The sequence below is a fragment of the Corvus brachyrhynchos genome, unplaced genomic scaffold, assembly GCF_000691975.1.
Source record: "Corvus brachyrhynchos isolate BGI_N302 unplaced genomic scaffold, ASM69197v1 scaffold72, whole genome shotgun sequence".
Classification (NCBI taxonomy): domain Eukaryota; kingdom Metazoa; phylum Chordata; class Aves; order Passeriformes; family Corvidae; genus Corvus; species Corvus brachyrhynchos.
The window spans coordinates 1,365,517-1,376,676 of NW_008236763.1; the positions used below are offsets into that span (position 1 = coordinate 1,365,517).

General features: G+C 55.3%; 1 protein-coding gene across 3 annotated transcripts; it reads left to right on the forward strand.

Moving 5' to 3' along the window:
* Window positions 1-2,282: 2,282 nt before the first annotated feature.
* On the forward strand, window positions 2,283-7,301 carry TSPO2 (translocator protein 2). 3 transcript variants are annotated; one of them, XM_017727221.1, is made up of 4 exons: window positions 2,283-2,707; window positions 4,879-5,087; window positions 5,730-5,868; window positions 6,647-7,301. In XM_017727221.1, the coding sequence occupies exons 2-4, from the start codon at window positions 4,915-4,917 to the stop codon at window positions 6,827-6,829; spliced, it is 495 nt and encodes a 164-aa protein (XP_017582710.1). In that variant the 5' UTR covers window positions 2,283-2,707; window positions 4,879-4,914; the 3' UTR covers window positions 6,830-7,301. The 3 variants fall into 3 exon arrangements, with proteins under 3 accessions (XP_017582710.1, XP_017582709.1, XP_017582711.1); XM_017727220.1 differs by lacking the exon at window positions 2,283-2,707 and adding an exon at window positions 3,438-3,541; XM_017727222.1 differs by lacking the exon at window positions 2,283-2,707 and adding an exon at window positions 3,709-3,954.
* Window positions 7,302-11,160: the final 3,859 nt, after the last annotated feature.

Below are 11,160 nucleotides of genomic sequence, written 5' to 3' on the forward strand. Positions count from 1 at the left end.
CTTTCCATCTCCCTTTCCATCCCATTTCCATCCCATTTCCATCCCATTTCCCTCCCCTTTCCATCCCTTTTCCATCTCCCCCTTCCATCCCCCTTTCCATCTCCCTTTCCATCCCCTTTCCATCTCCCTTTCCATTTCCCTTCCAGCCTCCTCCAGCCCTTTCCAGCCCCCTGTGCACCCCACAGGCAGAGCTTCAGAACTCCTCAAAACTGGGCTTTCATCCCCAAACCAACCCGTTAAAAAAATTCCCTCTAGCAGGGAGAAGGTGGAAATCCAGCTCCCTGCTCATTCTACATCCAGTCTGAGGGGCTGGGGGCTCCAGCCCACCTCAGCCCACATGGAAAAACCCCAATTGACCAGCTGGAAATTCCTGTATCCCTTCATATGATCCAGGATTTTCATGGCAGCATCACCAAAAAAACCATACGAATGTGGTTTTTTTTTTAAATTAAAGATAAAAGTAGGGTGGTGCTTTGGGTTTGTTTTTTTTTTCAGTCCAGCACAAGGAAATGTTTTGTGCCACAGTGGCAGGGCTGGCAGGTCCCAGGGATGGCCACGAGGGTCCTGCCTGTCCCCTGCCACGTCCTTGGCGGCAGCCAGGCGAGTCCCCATCCTGGCAGCCGATCCAGGCCGCCTTTATTGCCGATGTAAATCAGGGAAGCTCCGCCGGCTTCCAGGAGCTCTGCAGATTTATGCCAACAGCTGACCCGGCATCTCTATTTTCAAATCTAGGGCAGATTGAAATATGCTGCTTTTCAATAATATATTCAGGTTAACGGGGCCTTTCTATTTGAGCAATTAATCTTGCACGGAGCGAGCACCTCCGAGGACAACGTGCGGGGGTTGCTAAGGAGAGGAAAACAAACAGCGTTGTGTAACCGAGCTCTGCGTGTGCCACACTCTGCAGGGATGCGGCAGAGCCGGGGCTCCCAAATCCGGACTGTCCCGAGCCATGGCATGGACGTGGTTCCGCTGCAGAGCGGCCTCAGCTCAGCCTGGGTTGCTGTGAAATGAGGCAAAGCAGAGATATCGAGGTGTAAATCTGTTGGAGCAGGGGAGAGGCAGGGCTGTGCTGGAGGAGCCTTTCCAGAGCATTCCCAGGGTTGTTCCCTGCTCCAGCACGTGCCCAGAGCAGGAGGGAGCCCGAGGGCACCACACTCGTCCCTGGGGGAGTCTGTGCATGGATTCGTCCCACAGGTAAATGGATCCAGCACTGCTGGTGCCACCAAGGAGTTCCCAAACCCGATCCTGCTCTTTCCTGAGCCGCGGGATGGACGTGGTTCTGCTGCAGAGCAGCCTCAGCAGCTCAGCCTGTGTTACTGACAAATGATCCAACGCAGAGGTATCGAGGTTTAAATCCATGGGAGCAAGGGGAGAGGCAGGGATGTGCTGGAGGAGCCTTTCCAGAGCATTCCCAGGGTTGTTCCCTGCTCCAGCACGTGCCCAGAGCAGGAGGGAGCCCGGGGGCACCACACACGTCCCCTGGGATGGATTCATCCCGTGTGCATGGATTCGTGCCACAGGTAAATCCAGCACTGCTGGTGCCACCAAAGGCTCTTCCCAAATCCGATCCTGCTCTTTCTGCCTCCCTCTCGCTGTCTCCTGCCAAATTTCAGCTTCATCGCCACCCAGTAAACACTGCAAGAGAGGCTCTTCCTGGCTCCAGGCCAGCCAGGTCCAACATCCTCGTGCCCAGGAGGGAATGGGAGCCCGCTGGCAGCCACCAGGGGCAAATCTCCTCCCACTTTCCCGTGCACCTCAGGTCTTCATGTGAATAAATCAGGAGGGAATTGTTCCCTGGGAGAGTGGGCAGGCCCTGGCACAGGGTGCCCAGAGCCGCTGTGGGCGCCCCTTGGATCCTTGGCAGTGTCCAAGGCCAGGCTGGACGGGGCTTGGAGCAGCCTGGGATAGTGGAAGGTGTCCCTGCCCATGGCAGGGGTGGCACTGGGTGATCCTTAAGGTCCCTTCCCACCCAAACGATTCCGTGACTCCCTGATCCCTTTCTTTGCCCTAAAGTTCAGCAAAGACACAATTTGAAGGCCTGGAACTGCCCCTGTTATTTTTTCCTCTTCCCATTTTCTATTCCCCCATCACCAGCAGCATTCCCAGCATCCCAGATTCACCAGATCCTTGGGATTTGACCCTCAGCTCCTCATTCTTCCAGCACATTAAATTCCAAACCAGCCTGGGCACATTCCTACCAAGTCATCCAGTAACGTGGGACTGGGCTCGTGCCCAGGGGGAGGAAAATCTCCAGCTGAAAATTGTCCAATTTTGTGCTTTTTGCCAGAGCTGCCAGGGGCTGGTGGAGGCAGCAGGGGCTGAGAGCTCTGCAGCACAGCAGGGCCTGACTCCGACGGAAACCATTCGGGCTCTTCTGGGAGCTGCATCATTCCATGACACAAATTTCCAGTCGCAAATAGCAACAGGCTCCGGGAGGAGATGCAGGTGGTGGGGCTGTGATTAACGAGCACTGCATCTGTCACTGGAAGTGGGAATGCCACTGGACCAGCCCATGGCAGGGCAGGATTCAGGCTGGCTGAAAACCTGGCTTTTTACAGCATTTTTTCCCCTTTCTTTCTCTTCCCACAAAAAAAGAAATTTTCTTGGGAGCCCCGTAAAAGAGGAGATTTTCCTGGTTCCTGTTGCGGCAGCAAAATCCCAGCGTGTGAGGAGCCAGCCCCACTCCTTCCACCATGAAATCCAGGTAATGACCCAGAACTGCTGGGAATTAGCGTTTCATTCTCCCGGCCCTGGCAGAGAGCTCCCTGATGGAAATTGATTCCTGGCTTTTCCCTCTGCCATTTCACACGCCCGAACAGCTTCGTTTTACCCGCCAGGGAATTCCGGCCACAGGGCCGCACACAGATGGCCCCGGGAAGCACCTGGTTAATTAATGGCGTGTTAATGAGCGCCTGGGGCACGGCAGGGGCAGGGCAGTCCAGGAGTGTGACAGGGACACCCTGTGAATGTGGCAGTGACACCCCAGGAGTGTGGCAGGGACACCCTTTACATGCAGAAGGGACACCCCATGAGTGCGACAGTGACATCCCACAAACGTGGCAGGGACAGCCCATGAGTATGACAGGGACACACCATGAATGTGGCAGGGACAGCCCCTGAGTGTGGCAGGGGCACCCTGTGAGTGTGTTAGGGACAGCCCGTGAACATGGGTGAACTCAGGGACACCCCCTGAGTGTGACAGGGACACCGAACAGCACAGCAGCTCCTGTCCCGTTCCCACCCCAGGGACACGCTCTGGGATGTGACCCGAGGTGCGGATCTGGGTCCATCCCGGCGGTGCCAGCCCCAAAGCCACCGTGCCCTTGACGGGTTCCAGCACCCCAAACTCCCGGTGATTGTCCCCAGCGGGAGCTCCCCGGTTTAATCTGATCCAGCCCCACCCCACCGCCCAGTTTGGGGCTATTTGGGTAAAACCCCGCTGCCAACCGCGGCATACGGGGATCGCCGGCGGCGGGACGGGCCGGTCCTGGATGTCCAAGCCCTTCCCTCGGCCAGGCAGAGCGAGGCACTGACCCAGGTAAGGCTCAGGCAGCTCCAGGGACGGCACTGCGAGGCAAAAGAAAGTTTTTCAACCCTCCTTCGCCTCTGCAGCTGCAAAGGAATTGGGGGAAATCCGCTTTTCCCATATTCCGTTCCTGCGGTGTGTGTGGGAAGCAGAACTCGGCGGGGCTGGGTCACATTTAAAGCAGGACTGAGCTGGGATCTGTCTCCGTTTTCAGTCGTTTCCTGGTTCTGTGGCTAATTAAGAGTGCCATAAATTGTCAGATGAAGGAATTGGTTGGTGCCTGGGGTGTTTGTTCCTCGGTGAGGTGGGAGTCGGCTCCCACCGCATTCCCAAACACGTTGTGGTGTGCTAACAACAAGAACAATTAGCTGAGGGTGCAGCCGGGTGTTAATTGCGAACTGAAATCCCACCCAGAGCCTGTTCAGGTCAGTTCCATCCTCTACTCCCTGTTTTCCTGAGCAGTGCTCCGGGCTCCGGGACATTTCCCTGGCTCAGGGACTGCTCCGTGCTCCTCTTGCATTCCTAAATCCCAAACCTTCCCAGGTGCATTTTGTGCTCGTGCTGACAGCACAGAACTGCGCTCCTGGCGGCCCCTGCGTGGCAGCCCTGACGAATGTTAATTGGGGTTTGATTCCGGGATGGATCCGGAGGGAAGGGGGTTTTGGGGAGGATGGAAGAGTGGCAGGTTCGGAGCTCTGCAGGGGAAGAAAGGGGAAAAGCACTGAATTCTGGATGTGTCCTGGTGTTACCCTGCGTTGGGTGGGAATGTTTTTATTGTTAAAGCAATTTTCCCTTGGTTTTATCCAAGAGGCAGCCCGTGAGCAAATCCAGAAACTCCCCCTGAGCCTCAGCTCACCCCTTGCGCAGGTGGGAGTCCCCTCTGCTGTGGGTTCCTGGAGCACTTCAAGCCGCTGGAACGATTTTTCTTTCATAGACCTCTTTCAAAAGAGAAATTAAAATAGAAATCCACGGTGAAAAATCATGGGCAAGTCTGAACGGAGTTTGGGTTTTCATCCTGAGGGCAGCAGAGGAGGGGGAGCAGCTCCAGGAGGCACCTCAGAGCCTGCCAGTCTCGGGAGCAGGGATGGGGACAGCCCCTGCAGCCCTGTCTGCTCACAGTCCTCCCACCTCGCAGGAATATTGCAGGGAGCTGTGAAAGAGTGGGAAAATCAGGGGGGAAAATGTCCCAGACTGGAATAATCCCCATTTCAGAGAGGGGCAGAGGGGACTAAACACATTAAATCCTGTCCATCTGCCTTGGGGGCTGAAGTGGAACACGGAATTAGAGGATGGAAGTAGGGAAAAAAATGTCCTTTAAAAGTGATGCTGGGACTTTGTTTTTAACTTAGAGCCGGAAAAAGGAGACGTTGAGCCCCTGAGGGAGGATGTGGGCTTACACCGTGGGCTTCACCGTCCTGCCCCACGTCGGAGGTTTCCTTGGCTGGTTCCTCAACCGGAAGGAAATCCCAGCGTGGTACGAGAAGCTGAAAAAGCCTTCCTGGTGCCCATCCCGCAGAGTGTTCCCTGTGGCCTGGACCGTGCTGTACACGGGCATGGGGTGAGTGCTGAGACCGCTGCCTCCCGTCCTGCTGCCCCTGGCACAGCCACAGCAGCCCTGCCAGGCTCTGCCCGGGGGTTTGGGGTATCCTGGACCAGCAGAGAATGTCAGGTGTGAGCCTGGCACTGCGCTAGCGGGGGCACAGCCTGGGGGAGGTGCCACAACCAGCCATGGCACTGGGCAGGGGACAGGAGCCGCTCAGGTGTGGGGCAGGGGAGGTTTGGGAGGAGCGAGGGACATGGAATCATAGAATGGAATCATGGAATAGCCCGAGCTGGAAGGGCATCATCCAGTCCAACTCCAGGCCCTGCACAGACACCCCAAAATCCCACCCTGGGCCGCCCTGGCAGCGCTGTCCAAACGCTCCTGGAGCTCTGGCAGCCTCGGGGCCGTGCCCATTCATTCCCTGGGGAGCCTGGGCAGTGCCCAGCACCCTCTGGGGAAGAACCTTTCCCTGATACCCAACCTAAACCTCCCCTGAGCTGTTCCCTGGGTCCTGTCCCTGCTCCCAGAGAGCAGCTCAGTGCCTGACGTGGATGCTGCTGTGCAAACACAGCTCTCCTGCAAACCCCCGGCGGGGAAAACGCTCCTCTGGCCCTCCCAAGGGTGGCTGCGGGCACTAACGAGTGTCCCTCCTCACAGCTACGCCTCCTACCTGGTGTGGAACGACCTGGGTGGCTGCAGCAGCAAGGCCATCGTCCCCCTGGGGCTCTACGGGGCTCAGCTGGCGCTGAACTGGGCATGGCCCCCCTTGTTCTTCGGTGCCCGCAACCTGAACATGGTAACTGGGGCTTTTCAGCCGGGTTTGGGGTGCTTTGGAGCGGTGCTGAGGAGAATTATGTGACCGTACAGGGAGCTTTAGCCCAGCTCCAGCTGCCCGTGCCCCCGGACAATAGTATCAGCCCCCTCCAGCCTCGGCCCGCTCCGATAGCCAGGTGGGAGATGGGGCCGGGCAGTGCCAGGGCTGCACCCCCCAGTTAAGGGTCCGGGCTGGGAGATAAAGTCCTTTGGGGGGTCACACCCTGAGCGACAACAGCACTGTCGGCATCCCCGGCGGGGAGCAGCTGCCGGGGGCTTATCGGGCACAGCCAGGGCGGGGCTGGGGCACTGCCACACCCGGGCTGGGCCACCAGGCACTGCCTCAGGTGCCAGAGCCTGAAGTGACAGGGGCACAGATGGGGATTTGCGTTTCCACCTGGATGTTGCCACTCTGGGGGTGAAAGGTGGCATTGGAAAGTTGGTTCAGTGGCCACGGCCACCACCACGAGCGGGTTCTGTCGTCAGCAAAGGGGACGCGCGCCGTGAACAGGGTGTTAATCTGCGGGACTCGATAATGAGCAGAGAAGAGCACATTAATTAGTCTCAGCCCCCGGTGTGACACACTCAGATCCCTCTGATTGGAGCCCAGGGACGATGTCCTGGGGTTTGGGATCGCCCCAGCGCGAACACCCCCATCCCTGTCCCACCTCCCCACAACCTGGCCCGGGATATTTTGGCGGTGCCGGGCGGGGCTGTGCCGCTCTCCCGAGCCTGCAATCACCGTGTTCTCTCTGCCGCAGGCCCTGATCGATATCCTGCTCCTGGACGGGCTGGCCATAGGCACCGCGTGCTCCTGGTACCGCATCAACTCGGTGGCAGCGCTGCTGCTGCTGCCCTACCTGGGCTGGCTGGCCATGGCCACCTGCCTCACCATCCGCATCTGGAAGGACAACCCCGAGCAGAAGCCGGGCAAGAGCGACTAAACCGAGGCGTTTGGCATAACGAAACTGTCCTGAGGTGAACCAAGGTGTAAGAATTCGGGGGGTTCATTTTGGGACTTGACTCCTCCTCCTCCTCCTCCTCCTCCTCTCAGCTCCACCGTGGCTCTGTGAGAGGTTTGCACCATTCCTTCCTTTAAGGGGTCTGGGCAGCCTGACGGGGTTTTCTCCAGCGGGTTTGGGGGCTACAGCTGCTCCCTGTCCTTAAAGCCACCAGGTCAAATTCCAGCAGCCAAATGATCTGGCATAATTCAGGCTGGGAACCCCGGGCACCCCTCACCACTGCCACCACCCCCCGAGAGCTGAGCTTGGTCACACACGTGGCAAATCCCATCTCCTCTGCTGGGACCAAACCAAAATGCCCTTCACCTCTGCACACCCATTTTTTAAGAACTTGATTTTATTTCTAATCTCTTTATTTTTTAAAAAAGAAATTACTTGATTTTTTTAAAAAGAAATGACTTGATTTTTTTTTCAATTACTTGATTTTTAGAAGAAATTACTTGGGTTTTTTTTCAATTACTTGATTTTTAAAAGAAATTACTTGGGTTTTTTTTAATTACTTGATTTTTTAAAGAAATTACTCCATTTTTTAAAATAAATTTCTCGATTTTTCACTCCTTGTGCCGTTGCTTCGTGTTCCTGTATCCCCTGGTTTGTGCTTCAGCTCTTTATCTGCCAGCAGGGATGGGGCTGGTTCTGCTGGTGGATGGAGACTGGGTTTTGCCTCCTGTTTGGGGAGCATCCCACTCCTTCCCCTCCCTGCTCCAGGATAAAGCAGCAGTGAGCAGCATGCAAATGCTTCTCCCAAGAGGAAATTCCTCTCTTCCACCTCAGCGTGCCATTCCTCATCAGAACTGAAAAACTCACACCAGTGCCTTTGAAGAAAACATTTCATTTTGTTCTTTTTCTCAAGTGCAGAGACACGAGAATCTGTAAAATTTGTGAGGCTGCTCCCACTGCCTGGAAGGCTGTAATTAATTATTTAATTGGCAAAAAGCCCCGACAAAGTCTGTCAGGTGCAGTGCAAGTGCCTCATCCCAGAGCATTTCCATTCCGTCATTAATCAGGAAAGGTTAAAATCCAAGGAATTCCGAAGGAATGGGATGGAATCAGACACAAGGGGTGCATGGACTCATCCTTGTCCATCCCTTATGCCGGCCTTTTGTAGAAACCTGAGCTCTGGGGTCTCCAGACAGAATTTATGTTGTTTTGAATTGCTAAAAGCACGAAATGTGAAGAGAAGGGGCACGTGGATCATCTTCCTGGCACTGGCTGTAATTGGGGGTGGGGGGTACCCCAAAGGGGGTGGGAGGGCTTTGCTGGGGATGTAACATAAATTGTATTCGCTTTGAATAAAAAGAAGCCATTGGGGTTTTTTGGGAGAATAAAGAAATAAATCCCAGTTATTCTCGCTGTATTGGTTCCAAAAGCTCACGGGATCAAGGGAAGGGGATTGGGAAGGCTCCACAGGTGGATTCATCACTCCCTGGGGCGGGTTGGGAGTGCATGGCCCAGGCGGGTTTGGACCCCAAAAGTGCCCAAGGCCCCTCCTTGGGGACAGCAGGGCCACATTCCCTTGGGGACATCTCCCTGAGGGGCTCCTCTGTCCTGTCACCCCAGCCCTGAGGTGAGCAGGACAATTCCTGGCTCTGGGCTCCTCCCTGACTCACATCGAGCTGGATTTTGGGAGATGCTGGATGTTCCTGGATCCAGCTCAGGCAGAGCGGGGGCCTCAGCACCACCGAGAATTGAACCCCAGGAGCTGAGAGCAGCTGGAATTTGTAGTTCCTCATAAAATTGGGTGATTCTGATCCATTCTTTTTTCCCCCTGGCTCAGGCTACCTTTTCCCAGGGCTGCTGCCAGCCCAGGGCTGTGCTCTCCCAAGGAAAAGCTGCAGGAAAAGGCCGTGGAGCAGCTGAGGCTGGGAGCAGGAGCAGCCCCACAAAGCTCTGCCAGCAGCACTGGAGGCATCAAAAGCTGCTTTACAAAAAAAAAAGAAATAAAAAAGAAATCCTTTAACACTTCGGGGCTTTCTTTTCTGTGTTACCACTGTGCTTATTTACAGCTCCTGTGTCTCCCATGCCCAAGGACAGGTAAATGGGAATTATTTCTCCCTCCAATGAAGGCGGGGTCTGGCTGCACATTGGATTTGGGGGAGTCAAGGCTGATTTAGGCTCAGTCCATCCTGTCCTCAGGGAACAGGGATGAGCAGGGCCATCCAGAGAGGCCAGGAGGGATTAAATGAACCTTTATCTCCTTTTGGAAAGGGGAGAGAATTATTTAAATCACATTTAAATTGGTGGCTCTCGATCTGGCTCATACCTGCAACTCTTTAATAACATTTCCAATTAAATAGATGAATGCATATTTGATCAGCTTTCATAAATTGGGTCTATTTCCTCTTCGTACTTTTTTTTCTGCAGGCAAAGGAAAATCTGAAATCAAGATTAATAGATTTTTCCCCACGTTTGCCCTCCCCATTTTCCCAGCTGCTGGGACTGGCTGCCTTGTTCTTGTTTTCCTTCCAGTTTCTCCTCCTCCTCCCTGCCCACCTGTAAGAGCAGCAGGAGCTTTTCTTTGCCTCCTACCTCTTCTTACAGGCAGCAAAAATAGCAAATGTTCCTCCCTGTGCTATCCAGAGCAGCTTGAAATCAATCGGGAAAATTAAATTCAGCGAGAAACCCTCCTGTATTAATATTTAAAGCATCATTTGGTGCATTTGCTGTTTAAACAGATACACTGAGCCCCCTTGCATGAAAATAACTTTAATGACATTTCAAAGTCATCTGGAGGGTTTCTTGCCCAGACTGAGCAGCACAGCCCCAAACCAGCCTTGGTTTCACAGAATCCTGGATTGGTTTGGGATGGAAGGCGACTTCAGGATCGTCCCATCCCACCCCCTGTCGTGGCAGGGACACCTCCCACTGTCCCAGGTTGCTCCAAGCCCCGTCCAAGCTCGTGTTTGTCCAACCCCAACTGCAGACCAGCCCTTGGACAGAGCACAGTGTCCCAGCCCAGGGATGTGCCGTGGTCCCCGTGACTCCTGAGGGGCTCCCGGTGGCTCCCAAGGGCTGGTGGCACTCCTCACTCCAGACTCCAGCCCCTCTCTCCAGGAGGAGGAATTTCCCATTAAACTGAGGGTGCCCCTCGGGCCCAGTGGTCACTCCCTGGATGCTGCAGCCTCAGGATTTGTGCACAGCCAACCAACTCCTCCTCCTGCCTTTCCCTTTCCCTTTCCTTTCCCCTTTCCTTTCCCCTTTCCTTTCCTTTCCTCTCCTCTCCTTTTTCCTTTCCTTTCCCCTTTCCTTTCCTTTCTCTTTCTCCTTTCCTTTCCTTTCTCCTTTCTCTTTCTCCTTTCCTTTCTCCTTTCTCCTTTCCTTTCCCCTTTCCTTTCCTTTCTCCTTTCCTTTCCCCTTTCCTTTCCTTCCCCTCCCCTTCCCTCACCCCATGATTCCCCAGCTGTCCCAGCACTCTGGCTGCAGCAGGACGGAGCTTTCCCTGAGTTGCCGCAGCCTGGAGCTGTGCTAGAGCACCCAGTGAGGCGCCAGCCAGGGTTTGGCACCTCCGTGCAGGTGACACAGCCACCCTGCCAGGCCCTGCCCTGGCTCTGGGTGCTGCAGGACCGAAATTCCTGTGCTCGGAGCAGCTCCAGCAGGGCTGGAGCTCTCTTTCCCCCAGAGCTGGTCCCAGGAAACGACAGCAGGAGCTCGCATGCTGCTGGGAGCTGTCATTAACTCCCAGTTGGGCTTGGAATTAATTGGGGAGGCAGCAGCACCTGCCAAGGCTCCTCATGTGCAGGGGTGTGAAGATTGAGCCAGGGAGGGTTTGGCTGGGAAGATAAGGCAGGTACAGAGGTGAGAGCATCCCTCAGCTGGGGCTCAGCCCAGCTGGAGCAGCTTACACCGGGATTTGGGCACTGCCCAGCTCAACCTCGTGGGACAGGAGCGTTTCCAGCCCTTCCTTGAAACCTTTGTGGTGCTGAGGCAGGAGGAGAGGGACAGGTGAGAACCCTGAAGGGAGGGAGGAAGGAAGGGAAGCTGTCAGTGTTTATTTATTTGTCCCGTGGTTACAGCTGGAAAAAGCAGGAGGGGGCTGGCTGCCAGACGATGTCTCTAGGGAGATGTTTTGTTAGTGCCACCAGCTGTCCCCTCGGCATGGAGAGCACGGCTGAGCCATGACTCACCCGGCCAGGCTCTTATTTCACTCTCACATCTATCCCGAAATGTTCCTCTGGCCCCAGAATGCCATAAAAGCGGCCTTTTCCTGGCACGGCCTGTGGCAGGCAGGTGTGGGAGATGGGGAAAGGGAACAG